General features: G+C 43.6%; 1 protein-coding gene across 8 annotated transcripts in view; it reads right to left on the reverse strand.

The window, feature by feature from the left end:
* Window positions 1-24,003, reverse strand: part of HECTD4 (HECT domain E3 ubiquitin protein ligase 4) — a 200,810-nt gene that overhangs the window by 81,355 nt on the left and 95,452 nt on the right. For 5 of the 8 annotated variants that reach the window (XR_016227112.1, XM_070066218.2, XM_070066214.2 and 2 more), the window contains exons 10-22: window positions 21,733-21,846; window positions 20,146-20,286; window positions 14,404-14,636; window positions 13,884-14,029; window positions 11,826-11,896; window positions 11,138-11,243; window positions 10,433-10,553; window positions 9,334-9,462; window positions 7,161-7,285; window positions 5,529-5,682; window positions 4,978-5,078; window positions 2,039-2,237; window positions 102-248 (exon numbers count right to left, since the gene is read on the reverse strand). Coding sequence is in view for 7 of the 8 variants with exons in the window: in XM_070066218.2 (XP_069922319.2) it covers window positions 102-248; window positions 2,039-2,237; window positions 4,978-5,078; window positions 5,529-5,682; window positions 7,161-7,285; window positions 9,334-9,462; window positions 10,433-10,553; window positions 11,138-11,243; window positions 11,826-11,896; window positions 13,884-14,029; window positions 14,404-14,636; window positions 20,146-20,286; window positions 21,733-21,846 (1,787 nt within the window). In the remaining variant the exon portion in view is untranslated. The remainder of the gene's footprint in view (window positions 1-101; window positions 249-2,038; window positions 2,238-4,977; window positions 5,079-5,528; window positions 5,683-7,160; window positions 7,286-9,333; window positions 9,463-10,432; window positions 10,554-11,137; window positions 11,244-11,825; window positions 11,897-13,883; window positions 14,030-14,403; window positions 14,637-20,145; window positions 20,287-21,732; window positions 21,847-24,003) is intronic. The other 3 variants (XM_070066217.2, XM_070066215.2, XM_070066216.2) reach the window with 3 other exon arrangements.

The following is a 24,003-nucleotide window of genomic DNA, read 5'->3' on the forward strand; positions in this document are numbered from 1 at the left end:
CAACAAGTGCCCGTGTCAAGTGCTTCCTGGGAGGACACTCAGCACTCGGGGGCGAGGAACCTAATTCACTCTTCTGGAGGTGCTGTGAGCGGGTGCCGTACCTTCACCAGGTCCTTTGGCCAGCCGGCTCCTAGGACGCTGCGGCTGCCGTAGCCCAGCGTGTTGCCCCCGTACTCAGCAACCTTCCTGCTGCTGGTGCTGGGGCCCGCGCATATCACCAACTTCAAAACAGAAAATAGACCGTTAGACTGTAAAAGAAAACAAAGACAACATCTACAAATAAAAAGGCTGCAAACAAGGGTTGTTTAAAAACACACTTACAACCAGGCACTGGTATCATTATGATATAGCTAATATCTATGAATTTTTAGGCACAACTGATGCTGGTTGGGATGCAATCAGCCACTGATGTTTACAGGGCAGAGTGATAGCAATGATCTAAAATACAAGGTACGCTTTGTATATTGCCACACTTCAAACTGCTTGGGGGCCTTGCCTTACAACAGCTACACCCAGTCATTATGCACATATATATTTGAAATATTTATTTTAATTCTAATTAATACATAACTCAGTTTGACCCCTTCAGTTTGATTCAGTTTGACCCCTTAAGTCCACCCCCAAATTAATAAAGTGAGCAAATACTGATGGAAAGATGGTTATATCTAACATAACAAATAAAAGTGCCGAAAAAAAAATCAATGAATAAATAAAGATTTTTAAAAATGCAACAAAGTGAAAATAAGCCATATATTTTAGAGTGTTGCTTAATGGTATAAAACAAAAACGAAACAAATTCAGGGCAAGAAAAGGGTTGCTTCTTTTTGGGTCATTTTTTATGTATTAATACCTTTCCTCATTAAAGGCCATTTCTTTTTATCCAATCCACCAACTTTCTAATATAAAGCAGAAACCCTGATATCTTATTTGGCATTCAAATACTTCCACAGGAAAAATAAAGCCCTGGCTCTGTAAGGCCCAAACCCTGCCTTCCGAAGTGCACTCTGACTCCATGCAGCACCTCAGCTCGGTCTTCAGGCAGCATCAGCAGCCCGAGGCGCTGACCAGCTGCAGATCTCTCACCCTTTTAGACCTGTTCTTGACAGCGGGTGGGGACCACTGGAAAAGTAAATGTACTCTGATCCGTGCAGTAAGCTTCTTTGTGCTTTAACATGTAACACTCATGTCTACTGCAGGCCTAAGTTATCATAGATCAGAATATGCAAATTACTGTCTTTAAAGGAAAACAAAATGACACCAACTAAAATGGCAACCTCTTCCATTTCTGTCTTAAAACCATCAGTTTACATGAACCTAGGAAGTGAGGGTAGCTAATGCCAGGAGCTCTGAAGGGAGGCAGACTGACATGAGCGGACATACTTTGGAACAGTCACCACCTCGCAGTTTGTATGACTAGGAAGCCCTTGACTTCTGGGGTAAGTGTTGTGGAGCAGCAAGTTAAGCTGCTGCTTGGGACACCCACATCCTGTACTGGAGCACTGGTTGGAGTCCCAGATTCTCCACGTCCGATCCAGCTCCTTGCTAATGCACCTGGAAAGACAGCAGATGATGGTCCAAGTGCTTGGGTTCCTGCCACCCACGTGGGAGACCCAGATGGGAATTCTTGGCTCCTGGTTTCAGTCTAGCTCGGCCTCAGTTACTGCGGGCATTTGGGAAGTGAATCAGCAGACAGAAGATCTTGCTCTCTCTCTGTGCCATTCTGCCTTTCAAATAAATTAATAAATCTTTATTTAAAAAAAAACTTTACTTTTTAACTAAAAACTTCCCTTGATGGTATAAAACCATTTGCCCTCACATACTACACGGATGGGAGAAATAGAGAGCTAATAAGCAACATAAAAATAGCATGTACAACATTAGCAGACGAGTCTTCCAGCTGTTCTTTCACAGGTTAGATATCTCAGTTTCATTAATAACAGAAGTAAGTCAAGAATGGTGACCAGCAGCAAAGAAAAATAAGAAGCATTGACAGATCAGTGCAGTTGGTGGCAGAACCACTAAGCCCAGTCCTGCTTACTTTGTCATAGTCGTATTGTGAAGAGCATCTGCTGTCAAATCTCAGATACAGGCAGCGAGCTCCTGGGATGTGCACAGTCTCTTTAAACTTATAGTTGTCTCTGACAGGGTGGACTGTTTCCACAGTCTTCCCAGCAGCCCAGGGGGCGGGGATCTTTAAGCCAGTGAGAAAGCCGGGCTCCTCCTTCTCTTCCAGCATTCTTAAACCAGAGAAAAGGAGCGGGACTCAGGTTAGCAGCAAGGAAAAGAAAAATAAAATGTAAACACACCAGAACACACAAGTTTAAGAAGTTGCTCTTTGGGGCCGGCACAGTGGCGTAGTGGTTCGAGTCCCCGCTGCTCCACTTTCAATCCAGCTCTCTGCTATGCCTGGGAAAGCAGTAGAAGATGGCTTAAGTCCTTGGGCCCCTGCACCCATGTGGGAGACCTGGAAGAAGCTCCTGACTCCTGGCCTCAGATCAGCCCAGCTCCGGCCACTGAGGCCATCTGGAGAGTGAACCAGCAGATGGAAGACTTCCCTTTCTCTCTCTCTCTCTCTTTCTGCCTCTCTGTAACTCTCTGCCTTTCAAATAGTAAATAAATCTTAAAAAAAAAAAAAAAAGTTGCTCTTAACTTTTCTATAGCATGTAATATGACAACACTGTAGCTTTTAAATGCCCATCCCTGGGCTTTAGAAAAATTTAAAAACTCCTGGAGTGGGGGCAGGCATTGTGGTAAAGTGGGTTAAGCTGGTTTGGGAAGACTACATCCCACAGTGAAGTGCCTGAGATTGAGCCCTGTGTCCACTTTCTGATCCATCTTTCTCTAACGTGTGGGAGAAGGGAGCAGATGATGGATGATGACCCAAGTACTTGGGTCTCTGCTACCCAAATGCAGTTCTGGGCTCCTGGCTTTAGGCTGGCACAGCCCCTGCTGTTGTGGGCATCTGGAGCATGGACCAGTAGATGGACCTCTCTCTCTCTCTCTTTTTCTCCCTCTGTTTCACTGCCTTTCAAATAAAATGAAAATAAATGAAATTTTTCTATTCCTCTTTTTCTATTCCTATATTTAAGAGTTTTTGTGGTTTTTAGGTAGTATATTCATATTTTCCCCCTCTTTGCAAGAGGAAGCCCAACTGATACCCAGGAGAAGATCCCATCAGCTCCCATTTCAAAGTACTCAGGAAAAATAAGTTACTGCAAAGGACTCAAGACTGGTCACTTCCACCGGCGCCGCGGCTCGCTAGGCTAATCCTCCGCCTAGCGGCGCTGGCACACCGGGTTCTAGTCCCGGTTGGGCGCTGGATTCTGCCCTGGTTGCCCCTCTTCCAGGCCAGCTCTCTGCTGTGGCCAGGGAGTGCAGTGGAGGATGGCCCAAGTCCTTGGGCCCTGCACCCCATGGGAGACCAGGAGAAGCACCTGGCTCCTGCCATCGGATCAGTGCAGTGCGCCAGCCACAGGGAGCTGGCCGTGGTGGCCATTGTGAGGCGAATACCCTATACAATTTCCTTTTACTGATTTCTATGTACCCTCTGCTGAAAGCTCCCTGAGTCTACGTAGCCACTTTCCCTGCGATTTTTCCTCTCATCCTGTGCTTGCGCTCTCAGTGACTTCACAGAGACTGAGTTTGTGGAACAGAAAACCCTAAAACCTAAATCTGGCTGCCATGGGATCCTCTTACTCTCCTTCAGCTCTGCAGATTTGAGTTTCAGTCACAGAGGTGGGCTGTGCAACACAGTAGCTACAAATCTCACGTGGCCGTTTAAATTATATCAAGTGTAAAATCCAGCTCCTTGGTCACATCAGCCATATTGCAAGTGCTCAATAACAACACGTGGCTACACCTGACCATACTGGACAGCACGGATCCGAGTTTTCTAATTACTGCAAAAATCTCAACTGGCTGGCACCTGCCCTAGGGAAATCCTTTCCAAAATCTGATCAATGTCTTTAAAAGATAGCTCTTATGGGATGGCCCAAGTGCTTGGGCCCTGCACCCCCATGGGAGACCAGGAGGAAGCACCTGGCTCCTGGCTTCGGATCGGCACAGTGCAGCGGCCGTAACGGCCATTTGGAGGGGGTGAACCAACAGAAGGAAGACCTTTCTCTCTGTCTCTCTCTCCCTAACTCTGCCTGGCCAAAAAAAAAAAAAAAAAAAAAAAGACAGCTCTTGTGAAACATAATTGACGTGCAATAAGCTGCACATGACTTGATAAGTACAGACATTTACACCTGAGAAGTTCCCTTCTTGCTCTCTGTAGCCCCCACCTTTCCCCAAGGCGATCACTTGTTTGGTGTCTGCCACTATAGATGAGTTTGCATTTTCTAGATTTTGTATAAATAAAATTGCACAGTGTATACTTCAGGGCACTTGGCCTCTTTTACTCAGCATAAATATCCTGAGATTTACCCATGTTGTTGCATATATCTGTTGTTGACTGCTTTTTACTGCTAAGTAGAAGCCCCTTACAACAAAGGTACCACAGTCTATTTTTCCATTCACGTTGATGGACATTTGGAACGTTTCCAGTTTGGGGCCATTCTATTTAAAGCTATTAGGAACTTCCACCTAGAAGTTATTGTAAGAAAGAACCTAAGCTTTCCCCGATACAACTACATGGCCATGGAATAGCTGGATCATATGGCAGGTGCACATTATCTGACCTTCCAACTATTTACCAAAGGCTCAGTATTTTACATTCCTGTCATCAGCGTAAGAGAAAGTCACATCAGTTCTGAACTATCCTCTTGATCCATGGGAAACTCATTCTAATCTGTTCTTTAAAACTCACAAAGAATTATACTACTGTCTATAAGTGTCTGGTCCTCAAGACTTTTTCTTTTCCCAGAGAGATAATCCCTGCTATTTGTATACAACACGGACACTGTTGTAAAGGGAGGACAAGGTGCACACCAGAAGGAAACAAGGAAGGGACTCCTGCAAGGAAGCAGCATCCATTACCTCTCATCGGGGAACAGCCTGCACTTCTGCTCCGAGGCACCACACGGGGAAGAGCCCACCTCAGCAAAAACGGAACACTGGGTTTTAAGCAGCAAAGCTGTCTGAAACACAAAACCATCACCATGTCCTCAAGGGCTTACCACCCGTTATCTGCGCAGTACTAGAGTTACATCTAAAATTCTCATTTGAATCATCTTTTCCCAATCCTGCCCTGCCTTCCTTCAGTAAGAAGTGCTTTGCCACTTAGCCCACTTTACATTTTACTTCTTTCTGGAACTGAACACATCAATAGATTAGTCACTGTAGCTGGCAAGGACTTAGGAAGCCAAAGATAAAGGAATGTTTGAGTAGCATGTAGAGCAGCAGCTTTACATGAAGTAATTTAGTCAAACAAACAAACTTATTTCCCTGAACATTCTAATTACTCTTTAGACACAGTACTTCCCTGCATCCCGTCATTATTTCACTTGGTTGCTGAATGCACACAGCTGCCCGGGCGAGCGGGTTGGCTGGCAGGCAGGGCCCTGTGACACACCAAGGGTCATTCATACCTGGCTGGTATAGAGCACCAGCTGCACTAGCTGAGGCATCAGGGCGTCGGCCATGATCAGAGTCTGTAAATTTGGATGCATCAGGGAGGTGAGTAACACAGGAAGGAGGTGACCAAGCATAGTAGCCTTAGTAACTTGTTCCAAGCCTTTTAACCTACAAAAAGTTCAAAAGGACACACAGCCTAAGCAATGCCCAATCATGTTAAGAAGCAACTCTGAGATCTCTTTGAACTAGGTAAGAATTTACAGCAATTCAGTGCACAAATTTCTCTACTTCTGAAGGAAGCACAGAAAGCTATTCATGGGTTTCACCTTGATTTGGCCAAAAAAGTTTACAATTCAAACACTTTACAAATGGGTTCTAAAATGTAAACAGCTGCTCTAGGTAGTTATCACCTGCAAAGTGCCTGGCCTCTGAGGCTGCCGGTGGCAGGGAGTGAATGGCTATACTATTGCTTCACTTGCCCACTCTTGTAAAACCTACTTCTGGTTTAGGGAAACTGAGGCTTATACAGGGTACAGAGGCAGACTTTTTTATTATTGTGGTAAAATACACATACCATAAAATCTACCATCTTGACCACTGTAGGTGTGCAGCTCAGCATTACCAAACAGTGTTGTGCAGCCATCACCACATCCGTCTCCTTAGCTTTCTTCATCTTGTAAAGTCAAACCCACTATACAAGCAGCAACTCCTTATGCTCCCACCCCTACTCCCTGGCAATCACCACTCTACTTTCTGTCTAAGTAGGTAGATTTTTAATTTATCTTTAAAACCACACTCTTAATATGCCCATCCTCTGCTAGAAGAATTAAGGCATGCCGACCTTCCAGAGAAAGAGACGGGTTGTCTAAATTCTCCAAGGCTACTAAGGACACTGGTGTTGAAACCAGAAGGAGACTGCACACCCCCCGGCTCTCAGCCCTTGGCAGACCTGCACCACGCACTGTGACACTGCATAGCACCATCAGCCTCTCTGCAGTACCTATCTGGATTAGAACGTTCTCGGTCCCAGTCTTCTAAGAGTGTGCAAGAACGAAGAACAGGGGCCAGACAGGATGACTGAAGCAAAAATTATACAGCAGGATGGTTTTAGATCAACATCTCTAACATTCAAATTATCAGAGAACACAATTTGCAACTTAAAAGCAAACCATAGCAGAATTTTTAAAGTGAAAGGGCTTGAGAACTCTGGAAGAGAAGTGTATCCTCTTCACAGGTTACCCATGTATTTGGAGAAACGAAACTGGTAAAATCTTGAGAGATCACATCAGTACCATCTTTTTATAGCAGCTGGATGTCGCTATCACAAAGTCACTGCTTCTGCTTGAAAGTATTTGTCATGCAGAAACATAACGAAGGGAAAGGCTGGTTTGGGAGGGCAGTCCCAAATGTCAGAGATGAGGCTGTCCACCATGACCTTGATGGCTGTTGGCCCACTCTCACACAAAAGCACATTACAGAATTCGATTGTACTTGGCTTTAAAACACTTGCCATTTCAACCTATTCTCACAAAAATCCCTCTATACTTAATGAACATTTGACATTTTGTTCTAAAAAGATTCCACTTTAATAAGCAATATTTTTTCCTGAAGGGCAGCAGGTCATGGTTTCCAGCCCATTTCCTCACCTCTGCTCACGATCTGCTATGTCACTGTTTATGAGGGCAGTTGTGACCTGTTGCAGCATTTCCAACACTTCATCACATCCCGTCAGGATCTGGGTGGCAAGAGCCAAAATACTGACCTTTAGCTCCTAGGCAGAAAATATCATAATGTTATTTCTGAATTCTGTGATGAACATACACTCACAACGACAAGACGGAATGATGCATTGATGATGCATTTCCCAGCGAAAGGATGAAGTGGCCAGAAGATGTCCAAAGCAGGAAAGTCCACAGGAATGGCAAGCAGCAATTTGATTTGGGAGACTGAAGTTGGAGTGCAGGTGGAAATACATGGTATTTCCCAAGGAGCACACCAAACCCCCAGGATAAAAGGCCTATCTCCCATCCCATCCAACACAAGAGAGCTCCTGGTGACCAGCTCAGACACTGTCCAGGGGAAGACTGCCTTGGGTGGCATGAGCACAGCTAAAGAGAAAAACAGACAGTAAAAGGCGCATGTAGGGCAGTGAGTAAAATGAGACGAAACACAACATTCTGAAGCAGCACAAGTGACCTTCAATTTCATGTCTTAAAGCCATTACCCTTAAAAACAGGTAAGTTAAAATGTCAATTAAAATAGCAGGCAGTTACGGGCTATGAAACATTAAAAACGACTATTAGAGAATTCATGGGAGTACAAATACTAAGTCAAGTCTTAAGAAGCACTAGAACATCACAGAAATGCTTAGTTTATAACTGTTTTCTATTAAAACAATAAAATCAAACTAATTTTTTTGACAGAGTTAGAGAGAGACAGAGACAGAGAGAAAGGTCTTCTTTTCCATTGGTTCACCCCCCCAAATGGCCACTAGGGCCGGCACGCTGCGCTGATCTGAAGCCAGGAGTCAGGTGCTTCCTCCTGGTCTCCCAGGATGGCACTTGGGCCATCCTCCACTGCACTCCCAGGCCGCAGCAGAGAGCTGGACTGGAAGGCACCCCAACCAGGACTAGAAGCCAGGGTGCCAGCGCCGCAGGTAGAGGATTAGCCTAGTAAGCCGCGGCACCGGCCAAACTAATTCTTAAGGTTATGTTGGTGTATTTGTAATTTTCCCCCCAAACAGAGTCTATTCTGCCTTTACCGACAGTCTTTGCATTTTTCTTCATGGTTTAATTAAGATTTTAGAAAATTTAGCCTTCCAAATAGATAAAACTATTTTTTAATAGAATCTTCTAGGGTCTTTTTGGTGTTATTGAGCTCCTGGCTCCTGCTTTGGATCAACCCAGCTCCGGCTGTTGCAGTCATTTTGGGAGTGAACCAGCGGATAGAAGACCTCTGTCTCTCTCTCTCCCTCTGCCTCTCTGTAACACTGCCTTTCAAATAAATAAACAAATCTTTTTTTAAAAAAAAACTTCATATAATGAGATAAACTAAAAAGCACAAACTAGCAGATGTATGGTTTATATAGTTTCTATGCACAAAGGAGTAAGACAAAAGCGAACTGTAATGGCTTTTATCTTTAATTATGGCTTCTCCTCAGTAAATGTTTCAGTGTATTTAAGTCAACATTTTAAGGAAGAATAAAGTTCTTGATTTCTCTAATTTTCCCACAAAGATGAAATTCTGAAGAACAACGCCAACAACAGCCTGGAGCAGCTGCAGCGACTGTCGCCATTGCTCTGCGTGTCATGGAGGACCACGTTCCTGCCTCTACACAGAAGCTAACTTAAAAATAATTACAGAAAATGAAATAAACTCCAGACTTAGAAATTAAATTATTCAATACAAAGATGGAAAGAGAATTACCACCTTTTCAAAGGTGTTGAATTGAGAGACTATAAAACCACCTAAAAGGTCAAAACTATTTAAAATATTATGCTCCCAGGTTTATATACGTATATATATTTGTAAACTTTCAGGTGCATATGAGATCACTTGAAAGTGCCGTATCTTAGAGTTCTTAAAAGAAGATGAAAGTAAACAAAAGCACAAAAAGGTTGACAGGGCACACGGATGACACACTGTGAGAGTGTCACAAATACGGTCACCACTGTGCAATGAGAGAAAAATCTATGAAACGAGTGGCCTACCATTACCTCTCCCAAGAATCTAAGTCACATCGAGCACAGAAGTTCAGCCAGTGAAGCGCACTTTACATACTGGGTAGAGAGCAGCGTTAGAGGAAAGCTTGGTGTTTACCTGTACCTTCAATGTCTCTCCCTGCAAGGAGCTGTCACTGTCATCATTCTCATCAGGTTTAATCAAAATAGTGTTACTGAGAAGGTGATTCTGAACTGCCATCAGATAGCGCAGGCACGACGAAGCAGCCTTCAACACAAACAAGGGTATTTAACTGACCTAAACCCCACTGCAAGAAGGTATCATAATCCTCATGTTTTTAAAAGATTTGGACAAGGGAAACAAAAAGAGAAAGTACAGAAAATAGACCAAGTTAGTTTCTCAGGTGATGTATTTCCAGATGGCTTGCGAACACTTTGACACTTTTCCTTTAACCTTATATATTCTGCTACACAATCTTCACTCCAAGCACTTAATTTTTGCCTCCCTCTCACACACATCTCCAATATAGAAGTGTCTACCTAACCCCTAAAACAATCTTTAAACAGACTCTGCTGGTCTAGATTAAAAATTAATAGGGGGAAAAAAAAACCCCTCACTTGGTAAAACACAAACACCAAAATTCAGTCAAACAATTTATCACATTAAGCAGTTTATGCAGAGAGAGGAAATATAGTCTTTGGAAAAAGTGTCTCAAGTGGATTTGTGTTGTTCTACATTTCTAGAATAAGCACAGTCATCCACTGACTTTCAAAGATTACGTTGAGCCGGCGCCGCGGCTCACTAGGCTAATCCTCCACCTTGCGGCGCCGGCACACCAGGTTCTAGTCCCGGTCGGGGTGCCGGATTCTGTCCAGGTTGCCCCTCTTCCAGGCCAGCCCTCTGCTGTGGCCCGGGAGTGCAGTGGAGGATGGCGCAAGTGCTTGGGCCCTGCACCCCATGGGAGACCAGGGTAAGTACCTGGCTCCTGCCATTGGATCAGCGCGGTGCGCCAGCCGCAGTGTGCCGGCCACGGCGGCCATTGGAAGGTGAACCAACGGCAAAGGAAGACCTTTCTCTCTGTCTCTCTCACTATCCACTCTGCCTGTCAAAAAAAAAAAATAAAATAAAATAAAAATTAAAAAAAAAAGATTACTTTGAGTCTATCTTTGTAGAGTGAGTGTGTGTGTGAGCACACATTTAACAGAATTTTGCTTTTGTTAAACACATTTTTACTTACAGGCACAGTTGAAAGGAGCTTTTGAAAATCATCTTTAGAGACAGTTTGGCACTTGGTGATTAAGATACAGGATTCTCGTACAACAATCTTCAGAATGTAGTGTAAAAGTTCATCATTTAATCTTTAAAGCACAAGAAAAATGTAATAAAATAGTGATACTTTATTAGTAAAAGGGTAAATTGTACACAATTAGTATGAGAAGACAAATACAAGATACAAAACAAATCAGTTCTGCAAGCAAATCATCTCAGTAAAAATGCAAACAACTTAGTCTCTAAATCAAACTTACAGAAACACACAATGGTAGCCAGCCACCTAGTACAAGTGCTTTATAAATAACAGAAAACCAACACCTTCCTTCCCTCCCAGCTTTAACACACCCACCCAAGCCTCTCTCACAGACCAGAAGCTTGGACTGCACCCTCCCACCAAGATTTCTTAAATTAGTTCCATCTATTATTTCTGCTGAGTATTCTTTCCCCAAGCTCAAGCTACTTTACTGCTAAAACTGAAAAATATTACTATCAGTTGGTAGGGCAATGTGAAAGTGGTTATCTGTCACCTGTTTCAGGCTTTAGGCTCACAAGCTTCTGAGCATAATAGCTGTAACAGGAGACGAACACTGATCAAACCCATTTAAATGTAAACTGGTTACTTAGAAGAACACAAAGAACAGTTAGCAGTGACTAAGGTAGCTGCAGTCACCTGTAATGGTCATCCTCATCACTGCCAAATCGGTTGTTCTGAAGCTGTTCAGCTAAATTGGTTAGGATCACATCCCGCAGCTGGGAGAGGCCGCTGTTTCTCTCTCCTGGCACAGAACAAAGCTCTGTGAACTACCACAGTAACAGTGTTTAGAAAATGGATGCTTTCTTTAAAAAGTGTTTAACAAGTGACTGTTGACAATCTAGGAACACCAGGCATTCAAATAAATGACAGGAACAACAAAAAATGACACCACAACCACCTGGACTTGTTTAGTCAGTACCTCCTGATTTAAGGGTCATTACTCCCTGAGAGATCATAAAGTTTGATTCCTAATTTCTTAAATTAATGTTGCTTTTAAATGCAAAGTGTCCTTCACCTGGTATCTTTTGTTGCTGTTAAAAAGTTGGGTTCTCGTGTGTGAAAAAAAACTGGCTGAGAATCAACAGGAAGTCCTGATTTTTAAAGATGTGTTGAACGTCTACAATCAGGGATATATGCTAAGCAGTAGATATAGAAAGAGGTTTATGAAGCCTGAAGATCTATGAAACAACATGGTTGAGATGCTAGCATATATGTAGATAACTTGAAAAACATGCTAACAGATCTGAATATCCACTTGTTTCCTTAGCGGGAAAACAAAAATGAAAAGCAATGGTTGTTCAAGGATAATTAGGATAATTCTCACCTTCTGTTAAGACCAGCTTTAATAAGTTATTGATTTCAGTTTCCCCTGGGTACAAGATATTCAAGCCAGAGCTGAAATGACAGAAATGTCAAAAGAGTTTTAAACAAAATGTTCTGGAAAATCCAACCTGTAAATATTTAAATTTAAATTTCTTTTTAAAGATGCCTTTTTGAGTACGTAAAACTCTTTGGCAAGGTTCATCACTGAATAAAAGCACTTGAACCTCAACTTACTGTCATGATCTAGTCCAGGCACTTCCCTCCTGAACATCACCCCCTCTGCTCCTCTGTGAATTACAACAAGAACTTACTTGAGACTAGATGCAGAGCTGGTTCAAGAGCATGCTATTCTACGAAAAATCAATCATTCAAGCCAGCTAGGTAAACAGGTGGTGGTCCCCCAAAATGTCACTTGACAAAGACAATTTCTACTTCTCACTTCTTCCAAAAGAGCAAGAAGAATAGGAAAGTATTATTTGTAGTATCACATGGCATCAGAATTTTTTCTTTTTCAAAATTTTGTTTGAGAGGCAAAGAAAGAGAGAGAGAGAGAGAGAGAGAGAGAGAGATCTCCCATCTGCTGTGGTTCACTCCCCACATGCCTCCAACAGCAAGGACTGAGCCAGGCTGTAGCCAGGAGCTAGAAACTAGATCCAGGTCTCCCCTGTGGATGGCAGGGACCCAGCTACTTGAGCTATCACCTGCTGCCTCCCAAGCTCTGTATCTGAGGGAAGCTGGAATCAGAAGTGGAGCCGGGACTCAAACCAAAATACTCCAATGCGGTGGTAAGCATTCCAAGTGGCATCTTAATTGCTGTGCCAAACCTGCCACTCCTCATTGTTTCCCTGAGGCTTACAGTGCACAAGTGTGACATATGCACCCACTTATGGAGTCGTCACTACAATCAAGATGATGAATATACCCACCACCCAGGAAGTTTCCTTATGGCACCAACTTAATGCTCAACAAGGGAGACCCAATGCATAATTTATTGTGGAAAGGAACATAGTCCCCATCCTCTATGCTCACCCTTGTCAAATGAGTTGTTCAGACCAACTGCTCAGTCCTCTCTTGGTCACTAAGTTATACTTGGTCACATGAAGGCTATATTCCTAGATAAAAGTTCATTGAACCCCCCCAAAATTGATAGGTTAAATGACAATAAATAGAAAATGACCCCATAAATTCTTCCCTCTTGCCTAACAAGGTTTTATGCAAATTAATAAAGGCTAATATTGTTGAATACTAACTCTGCATCGGGTCTTAGCTTATGAAAACCTTACAAACCTATAAAGTAAGTGCTATTTTTATGCCCACCTTGTAGCTGAGAAAACAGAAACCTTTAACTAAGGTCACAGCAAGTCAGTGGTATGTAGGGCAAGCACTAGAGCCTAGGTTGGCCTGTGGTCAAAGCCTGCTTCTTCTTTTTAAAAAATATTTAGTTATTTATGTAAAAGGCAGAATGACAAAGAGAGAGGGAGAGACAGAGACAGACAGAGATCTCCCATCCACTGGTTCACTGCCCAAATGGCCATAACAGCCAGGCTGACACCAGGCCAAAGCCAGGAGCCAGGGGCCCCACCTGGATCTCCTTCTTGGGTGGCAGGGGCCCAAGTACTTGGGTCATCTTCTGTTGCAGCGGCATTAGCAGGAAGCTGGATCAGAAGCTGAGTAACTGGCACTCAAACCTGGCACTGTGGCATGGGATGCTGGCAGTGCGAGTGGCAGCTTACCCCGACAGGCTACAACACCAGCTCCCAAAGCCTGCTTCTTAACCATCCTATCACACTGCCTCCTAAATGAGAACACCACCTGCTTACAAACAATCAAATCATCCACGGAAAGGAGTTTTGGTTTTCATTTTTGAAACACAAAAGGTGCGATGAGGAAGTACAGGCACACAGTTAGCTTTGGTCCTCTGGGGGTGGGGTCACAAACCCCCTCTCACACTAAACTGGCCCCAAAGCATGCGGTCCCAATGGCAGGACAGAGACGCCCCTACCCCCAGCTGGCAGGGAATATTTTGCAAAGAGTCCTAAGGAAATCATTTGCAGTTTACCTGATGGCGAGGCAGACTTCCTTCTGAATTTCTGGGCAAATCTGATCTTTGGGTGCCATCAACAGCTGCCAAAGAAGCAATCCTGACCGTCGAATGATGTCTCGATTCCTTTCAGTTTGTGGGCTGAAGAAAAATTTAAACACCACCTACAGACACATAAGAGGTACATCTGAAAATGCTAATTCTACTGGGGATAAAATTATCACTATAAAAAAATACATGGTAGGTATTTTCATGAATGGATAACCATGTAGATTTTTAACCACAATCTCTTCTATTATGTAATGGCATAATTATAGTAAATATTTTACACATATTAATTGCAATTAGCTATCTATAGCAATACTCCATTAACTGCAGCACAGTGAATAAGATAATTCTAATTCTAAGAGTAGAAGGCGGTAACATGCAAAACAGGAATTGTTAGATTTTTCTTCTGGTTGAAATTATCTAGCTGAAGCCAAGATTTGTGCTTCTTTTTCTATATCAGCTTGTTTACCTCACAAAATAGAGTATTTACCTGAAAGACAACAAGAATGCAGCGTATAATGCAGGTGTCGCCGTTAACCATGGCCTTCTCCATAATGTCACAAATACTGCTAAGATGGTGTGCTTCAATTGGATGCTGCTTGCCCAAGACACTTGTGATTGGAAGATTGGGGTTCGTAGCAAGAAGATTGAGTTGGTGTATGCACATCGCACCAACGTGGTGCAATAATTGGTTTATAACCTCATTCGTAGTTATAGCCTCTTCTAGAAGACGAGAAAGAAACTCAGTGAGTCCAGACCTTGCTGCAGGCAGTCCCTCTACAGGTGGAACCGACCTCGACTTAGCAAAAGGCGCACATACACCAGGGACGTTCTCAAGCTCTCTTGGCTCCAGCCTCTCCCACTGCTGCTAAAAACCCTTCTTTCTGTCACAGAGTGCTAAGGCAGAAACACTGGGGAAGTTTAATGTTTCTAGAGTAAGAGTAGCTACCACTTAGTGAGCTCATTCTACATGCCGGACAATGGGCCGCCTGCTTTACATGCATTTCCTTACAACATACATTTAGACTACTGTTTAAGTAGGAAAACAAGAGTCAGAGAGGCTTAGTAAGTTACCCTAGTTCACACACCTATGAAGTAACTGAGCTGGGAGTAAATTCAGGCCATCTCATCCCACGGGGTCTGCTGGTAACCAGCATAGTAGGTTCTCTCCACCTCTACGGCTGCACTGTGGTAGAGTCCCCCTATTCATAAACATCACAGTACCTCAACCTTTTTATTCCACTTATTCATCACAGCCTGGATATCCACCAGTGAAATCTGTGAGGTTGAAAACCACCCTTTTACCCTAATGGAGGGTTATGGGCATGCAATAAATGGAGGTGAAAATAGTCTAAATAGGCAAAGAACAAACAAGGTTGCTTTTTATTCCTATTAAAACTGAAATGGACTAGGTAATCCTGGAGAAGCAGACCTGAAGGGAGAACTTCGAGCTACAAAAGGATTGCGGGCAGCAGGAACTCTGAGGACAGGACCACAGGAAAGCTGAGGAGGCTGCTACGGTAAACCAGGTGGAACCACGGCAGCCTGGACCAGGACTGCAGCAGCACCGCTGACGGGAAATGTTGGACTGGATGTATTTGGAAGGCAGAAGCTGACAGGATTGCTGAAAGCCACCCGGATGTAGGGTATGAAAGAGAGTTAAAGCTAACCTAAACTTTTAGTCTGGGCATATGGGAGATGGGATCCTCAGGCTGACATACGGAGGACTCAGCAGGTGCAGATTTGGAGAGGGGGAGGAAAAGGGTTTTAGGGTCAGCATTGTGGAATAGCAGGTTAGGCTACTGTCTGCAATGCTGGCATCCCATATGGGCACCAATGTGAGTCCTGCATGCTGTGTTTCTGATGGAGCTTCCTGCTAATGCTCCTGGGAGGGCACCAGAGGATGGCCAAGTACTCAGGCCCCTGCACCCATGTGGAGACCCAGAAAAAGCTCCTGGCTTTGGCTTGGCCCAGCACTGGCCATTGTGGCCATGTAGGGAGTGAACCAGGGGATGGAAACTCTCTGTCTTCTCTTTATGGAACTCTGCTTTTCAGCTGGTTCTGTGACTCACTAGGCTAATCCTCTGTCTGTGGCACCAGCACCCTGGGTTCTAGTCCCAGTTGGGGCACCGGGTACTAGTTCCGGTGGCTCCTCTTCCAGTCCAGCTCTCTGCTGTGGCCCGGGAGGGCACTGGAGGATGGCCCAAGTGCTTGGGCCCCTGCACCTGCATGGGAGACCAGAAGGGAGCACCTGGCTCCTGGCTTCAGATTGGCGCAGCACCGGCCGTGGCAGCCATTAGGGGAGTGAACCAATGGAAGGAAGCCCTTTCTCTCTGTCTCTCTCTCACTGTCTATAACTCTCTCTCTCTCTAACTCTGCCTATCCAAAAAAACAGAACTCTGCTTTTCAAATAAATCTTAAAAGAAAAATAAAGAGGGTATGTTTTCATTGTGCTAAGTTGAAAATGCCCATTAGATAAGCAAATGGAGGCAAGGCATTGTCTGAAATTCAGGCAGAGGCTGGGGAGTCATTAATGCACAGCTGATTTTCTGTTTTTTGTTGTTTTTTTACAAATTTTTTCAAGATACAACTCACATAACATAGAAGTCACTGAAAGAGTAAAATTAGTAATTTCTGGTAAATTTACACAAATACCAAAATCAGAAATAAAAGCACAGTTATTAAATAATCAATGAAGGGCCAGTGCTGTGGCATAGATTAAGCTTCTACCTGCAGGGCTGGCACCTCATGTGAGCACCAGTTTCAGTTCCAGCTCCCCCACTTCCAATCCAGCTCCCTGCTAATGACATGGGAAGGCAATAGAAGATGGCTCAAGTGCTCGGACCCCTGCACCCACATGGGTGACCCATAAGAAGCTCCTGGTTCCTGGCTTTGGATCCACCCACTTCGGCTGTTACGGCCATTGGAGGAGTAACTTCTCTCTGTGTCTCTCCCTCTCTCTATAATTCTGCCTCTCAAATAAATATATAAATCTTTTTAAAAAATTAAGGAATAGAAGTCTTATAGACATTAAAAAAATTATAAGGAAATACTATCAGCAATTATACCAACAAGTAAAAAAATCTATATAAAATGTACTCCTAGGCCAGCGCCGTGGCTCACTAGGCTAATCCTCCACCGGGTTCTAGTCCTGATCGGGGCGCCAGATTCTGTCCCGGTTGCCCCTCTTCCAAGCCAGCTCTCTGTTGTGGTCAGGGAGTGCAGTGGAGGATGGCCCAAGTACTTGGGCCCTGTACCCCATGGGAGACCAGGATAAATACCTGGCTCCTGCCATCGGATCAGCGCAGTGCCCCGGCCGCGGCGGCCATTGGAGGGTGAACCAACGGCAAAGGAAGACCTTTCTCTCTCTGTCTCTCTCTCTCACTGTCCACTCTGCCTGTCAAAAAAAAAAAAAAAAAAAAAAAAAGTATTCCTACAAAGATACCCATTTGAAAGCTAGAAAAAAATAGATATATGCATTATCTTAAAGTATTACCAGATTCCAGAAATTAACTGTAATAGTGATTAACATATATCTACAAATTATTTGATACTTTTTCTTCGGGGAGTTGGAATTTAATTCCCCTCCTTTTGAATGAGGTCTGGATGTAACGACTAGCTCAGACTATAGAAAGGGAAAACCAGTGACTTTATAGTGGAGAAACCTGGTAAACACCATTTAAATCAAGTGATCAAGTTTAATATCAGTAGTAATAAGTTATTATGTAACTTGGAATATGATGTAATAAAAAGGGAATATCACCTTCATACTACTCATCTCCAAAATCCATAACCTCAGTTCTTCATGAGAAAACATCAGACAAGTCCAAACTGAGTGGCATTTTACAAAATGTCTAGGGGGCCACCCTTGTGGCACAGTGGGTTGGACTGCTTTCTGCAATGTTGACATCCTATAGGATGCCAACTGAAGTCCCAGCTGCTCCACTTCCAATTCAGCTCCCTGCTAGTATGCCTGGGAAGGCAGCAGCAGATGGCCCAAGTGCTTGGGCACCTGTGCCCACGTGGGAGACCTGGAGGTAGCCCCTGGCTCCTGGTTTAAGCCTGGCTCAGCCCTGGTCATTGCAGCCAATTGGGGAGCGAACCAACAGATGAAAGATCTTTCTCTGTGTCTTTCTATCTCTCTCTCTAACTCTGCCTTTCAAATACGTAAATCTTGTTTAAGAAAATGTCTACAGTGCTCCTCACAAGTGCTTTCTTCTGTTCAGGGAGGCTAAATCTACCAGTCTATGTCCCTATTTTGCTGATTATTTCTCACATCATCTAAAATCTGCTACTGAGCCTCTAAGGATTTTCTCTGTTCAGTATTCTTCCTTCCTTCCTTCCTTCCTTCCTTCCTTCCTTCCTTCCTTCCTTCCTTCCTTCCTTCCTTCCTTTCTTTCTTTCTTTTTGACAAGCAGAGTGGACAGCGAGAGAGAGAGAGAGAGAGAGAAAGGTCTTCCTTTGCCGTTGGTTCACCCTCCAATGGCTGCCGCGGCCGGCGCACTGCGCTGATCCGATGGCAGGAGCCAGGTATTTATCCTGGTCTCCCATGGGGTACAGGGTCCAAGTACTTGGGCCATCCTCCACTGCACTCCCGGGCCACAGCAGAGAGCTGGCCTGGAAGAGGGGCAACCAGGACAGAATCCGGCGCCCTGGACAGGACTAGAACCCGGTGTGCCAGCGCTGCAAGGCGGAGGATTAGCCTAGTGAGCCGTGGCGCCGGCCTCAGTATTATATTTTTCACAGCTATAATTTCTATTTGATTCTTTTTTGAAAAACACTTTTTTAAGATTTATTTATTCATTTGAGAGGCAGAGCTAGAGACAGAAAGGAGAGACAGAGAGAGATCTTCCATTGGCTGGTTCACTCCCCAAATGGCTACAATGTTCAGGGCTGGACCAGGCTGAAGCCAGGAGCCAGGAGCTTCTTTCTGGGTCTCCCATGTAGGTGCAGGGACCCAAGGATTTCGGGCCATCCTCCGCTGCTTTCCCAGGCACATTAGCAGAGAGCTGGATTGGAAGTAGAACAGCTAGGACTTGAACTGGCTGGCACCTATATGGGGTGCTGTGCCATGGTGCTGGCCCCTGAAAAACAATTTTTTGACTGAAAATCTGTTTGGTCATAGTCATCATTCTTTCCGTTAATTTTTGTAAAGGTGTCCTTATTTCTTTGAACATATATACAATGGCAGATTTAAAGTCTTCATCAGCATTTGCCTGAAGCCTGTGGTTACTGATTCTCTGCTCAATTGTTTTAAAGCCTTATTTATTTTTTTCTTTCTTAATTTTATTATTCTTGATTTTATTTACAAGCCTGGCTCCCTATGGCCACCCCTGTCTATATTACATAGTGGTTTTCAGCCAATGATACGTCAAAGATTATGATTAAACACCGTGAGCCAGTAACATTTTCACCCTGAATGGATACCGTGTTTTACGGGAGCCATCCAAGTTCAGGCAGTTCCTTACTTTTACTCCTGTTGGGTCCTATCACATCTGTGCATATGTATGCAGGTGCAGGCGCAGGCTCAGGCTCAGCCAGAGACGTGTGTACAGCTTGGGCCTTCAATAGCCTCTTCTGGGAAGATGTATGGAGAGCTTATCAAGATCTCCTATAGCTTCCTTTCTACCCGGAAGTCACCAGTAAATTTCTACAGATTTGCTGCTTCACTGCTTGCCCTAACCAGGATCACAATCTCAGGCTAGCGGAACTTCTTGTCCCCTCCATTTAAACGCTACCCAGGGTACGACTGTTACTGACAATGCTGCTAAGTATGTCAGTACTCATGCTCTGCTCCAAATCAAGCCAGCTCCCACTTCATCGTGGTAGAACTGCTGTTCTGACCAACCTCATAAGAACACTGCAGATTCTAACTATAAGTTTGTGGATAAATAAGTCATTATCAACATAAACATTGTCAGATTGTAACAATGTGCCAAGTACAGATAACGCAATTTTTTTTTCAGCAACATTCTGACAGTTTCAGGAAGGCTGTATCAAAAACAGAAAAACCTATGGACCACCTCAAAAGTTCTATTTACTTATATACTCTATCTTTATTTACAATCTTTCAGAATGACAGATAACAGAGGATTTCAGGATTCCTAGTTCAAAGCTGAAAGGCGGTGGACACATTGTAAGGCGGGTCTGTGTTCCCAGCTGCTCATGCTGCTGTACCCCCTCCTGTCCCAGGAGAGACACTTCTGCCTGCACGACCAGCAGAGCACCTCACCTTTGGGCTCAGTGATGACGTGACTGACTCCGAGTCTCTGGCAGACATAATGGAAGGCCTGATTCCCGGGGTTGCACCACTGATCGATGTAGTCATTGGAGCATGTCCACAGCATGTTGTTCACTGTATCATAACAGGCGCCTGCAAAATGAACATACTTTATTCAACCATCCTGTTACCATCTGCCTAGATAAACACTTCTTCCAAGCACTACTGAAAAACAGGAAGGCAAGGATTCTCTGAACTGCAGAGAATCCACGTCGCTATTGCCATAGATTTACTTGGCAAAGCAACAGGCTGAGACTCAGCAGGAAGTCAGTATTTAAACTTCAATTTTGCTTAACTCCTACATGAGAAGGAGTAAGTATCGCAGAATAGATAGTTCTCACCAACTCAATTATCCATGCTATCTTCCAAAAATGACTCAATTGGCTTATATTAAAAATACAGGTACCAGGGCCACCTCCCTGTTAATGCACCTGGGAAAGTGGTAGAGGATGGCCACAGTACTTGGGCCGCTGTCACCCACAGGGGAAACCTGGATGGAGTTCCCAGCTCTTGGTATTGGCCTGGCCATGGTGGTTATCTGGGGATGTGGGGAGTGAATCAGTGGATAGACGATCTCACTCTCAATCATTCTCTTTCTCTTTTTCCCTCTTTCTCTTTGTCACTCTGCCTTTCAAATAAATCAATAAACTAATGGATAAAATAGGTAAAGCAGGATTAATTAACATTAATATACAATGAAAAGCCCTAATAACTGAGCCCAAAATTTCAATGTGAACTTCCTAGCAACAGGGCAGACAAAATCCAATACATAAAGTTCATTCACTAACAATAGCAAGTATACCAATTCTCATGAGAATAAACTTTTGAGAATTTGTTACAGGCATCATCACACAATATAACAGACAGCATCTTCAAGAACAGTTTGTGCAGAGGAATTTTACAATGTCTTATATTAATTCCCACAATTAAAGAATTTAAAAATTATTTTGGGGCCAGCATTGCAGCATAGCAGGTAAAGTGACCACTTGGGATGACAGCATCCCACATGGGTGCGGTTCGTGACCCGGCTGCTCCATTTCCAAAGCAGCTCTCTTTGTAACTCTGACTCTCAAATAAATAAATAAATCTTTAAAAAAAATTCTTTTCAGGATCCAGTGTTATGGCTCAGCAGATTAAGCTGCACTTGCGATATCAGCATCCCATGTCAGAGCATGGTTCAAAGCCTGGTTGTTCTACTTTTGTTCCAGCTTCCTGCTAATGCACCTGGGAAGGCAGCAGATGATGGCTCAATTGTTTGGGACCCTGCCAGTCACAGAGGAGACCCTGATGGAGATCTGGGCTCCTAGTACAGCCTGGACCAGCCCCATACATTGTAGCCATTTGGAGAGTGAAGCAGCAGATGAATTCTATCTGTCTCTAACTCTCTCTCTGTCACTCGGCCTGTCAAATAAATAAACATTTTTTTTTTTAATTTCTTTTCAAGGAGACTAGAATGCCAAAGAGAAATGGCAAGACTTTTCAAGAGAAATTGCTAAAAACTTTGAATTTTCCAGGGAAATGTGTGCATTTATTTCTTACCCAATCCTGGTACAAGAGCACCACGCCCCAGTGAGCTTCCAGCAGCATCTATGAGATCCGCACGACTTGTGAACTGACCGTCGGAAATATTATACACCAAGCTGGAAGCTAGGACTTCAGAAACAAACAGTGAGTTGTTCAGTGAGGCTGAGGCTACGTGTCAAAGACTAAACATTCGGCTCTTGACAAGACTCCTACAGAAACCGTGCCTGGCGTGGGTGCTTCTTGCGGCAGGGCAGAAGCCACGTGGGGCCCAGAGCCTTCCTCCTTTGGGGGGCCTGAGTTCCAGTCCCAGGTCTCCTCCCAGTTTCAGCTTCCTGCTAGTGTGCACCTTTGGAGGCAAGAGGTGATGGCTCAAGGAGTTGGTCCCTGCTACCCACAGGGCCCTAGCTTGACTTCCTGGCTCGTGGCTGTGGTCTGGTCCACCCCTGACCATTGCAGGCATTTGGTGAGTAAACCAGAGAATGGGGGATCTCTGTCTGTCTCTTTCTCTGCATGTCAAACAAATAAAATAATTTTTAAAGTCATCTTTTAGTTGTTGTCTATCGGGGGTACTGATGAGACAGAGAATGCACACACGAGACAGAAAACTTTAACCACAATCTCCTACATTTAATAACGAGCTATATTTTTGAAAGTATTTTTAAAATAGCAACTTTTGCATGAAGGTTTTTTCCATATAGATTGCTAAAAGAGTAACTGTAAGAGCGTTTCTGGTTATTAACATCACATGGTAACTGTTCACAGGAAATACTGCACACGTCATCAGCGCTCAGTAAGGGTTGGTGTGCAAACAGCTCAGCTGCGAGCCTTGCAGGCACTGACGCTAACCCTCCGGAGACACTTTGGCCGTTTCCCTTAACAGGGCAGTATGGTGAGAAGATCATGGGCTTAGGTCTCAGGGTTTGAATTCTACTCAGTTTCTTCATTTGTAAAGTGGGGATAATACAAATGCACACCCTACACAGTTGCTGTGAGAATTCAGTGATTAAAACACGTCAAGGGTCTACCTTAGCACCCTTGCACTTGATGCACTTGTCGGACTATTTCCTTCTCCACTTTCAAACATAAAATTCTTGCGTTGTTTCATTTTCTTATTCCCATCACCCTAGTAGTCCGGATCCTCATCTTTCCCGATTTCAGTTGTAACCTGAACTACACTTTCTACTTATTTTCTATTTTCTACTGTCCCATAATGCCCCCCAATAAAATGATATCCCCAATCTCTTTGTGTTTACCATACCTACATCTTGCTTGCACTTGGCCGTTATATTTTTCATGACTTCAACTCAAGACCCCTGAGCTTCCTACCCTACCCCACAGCGATGCTTGCTTTTCCTGATTCTGAAGCGCATGCATCTGTTCCATGCGCTTCCAGCAAAGTGATACAGCATCAGCTATCATCTCTCAGCAACATTATTTTCCCCTCCCCCAGTAACCACTGTGGAACAGGACACCAAAGGAAATTAAGCATTTATTGATTTGTTAAACTAAAATAGAATCCATGTGTCAGCTATATCTTCATGAAAAAATAGTACCACAAAGACTTGCTTTAATCATATGGGCCAACTTCAATAGAGTGAAAAAAGCCATGCTGACAAGACTAAAAAAGAGTTTAATGAGACTAGTGGTCAATAAAAAGAAAAATAACCCAATTTTGAAAAGGATAAAGGGTTAGAATAGATATTCTTCCAAAGAAGATATACAAATGGCCAATAAGCACATAAAAGACATTCATTATCATTAATCATTAGGGAAATGCAAAGCAAAACCACAATGAGAGACCACTTCATATCCTCTAGGTTGGCTGTAATTTTAAAAATGGGAAATAACAAATGTTGGTGAGGATGTAGGACAATTAAACTATTACACATTGCTGACAAGAATGAAAAATGGTAGAGCCGTTTGGAAAACTGTTTGGCAGGCCCTCAAAAGGTAGGCATTTACCACATTGCTGTATAAGTAGACATGCAATGCCAAGAGAAACAAAAACATGTCTACACAAAAACTTACATTAATGTTCACAGTAGCATTAATCAAAATAGCCAAAAAGAAGTAACTCAAATGTCCATTTACTGGTAAGTGTATAAACAAAATGGCATATCATCTACATGACAGAATGTGATGCAGACAAAAAAAGGAACAAAGTACTGATTCATGCTACGATTGAATCTTGAAACATTAAGTTAAAAAGCCAGTCACAAAAGGCTAAACCATAAAGATAATGTAGACTGGTGGATGCCAGAGGTTGAGGAATAGGAAAAATGACTG

The sequence above is a fragment of the Oryctolagus cuniculus genome, chromosome 21, assembly GCF_051225735.1.
Source record: "Oryctolagus cuniculus isolate XC-2025 breed Fujian yellow rabbit chromosome 21, ASM5122573v1, whole genome shotgun sequence".
Taxonomy (NCBI): domain Eukaryota; kingdom Metazoa; phylum Chordata; class Mammalia; order Lagomorpha; family Leporidae; genus Oryctolagus; species Oryctolagus cuniculus.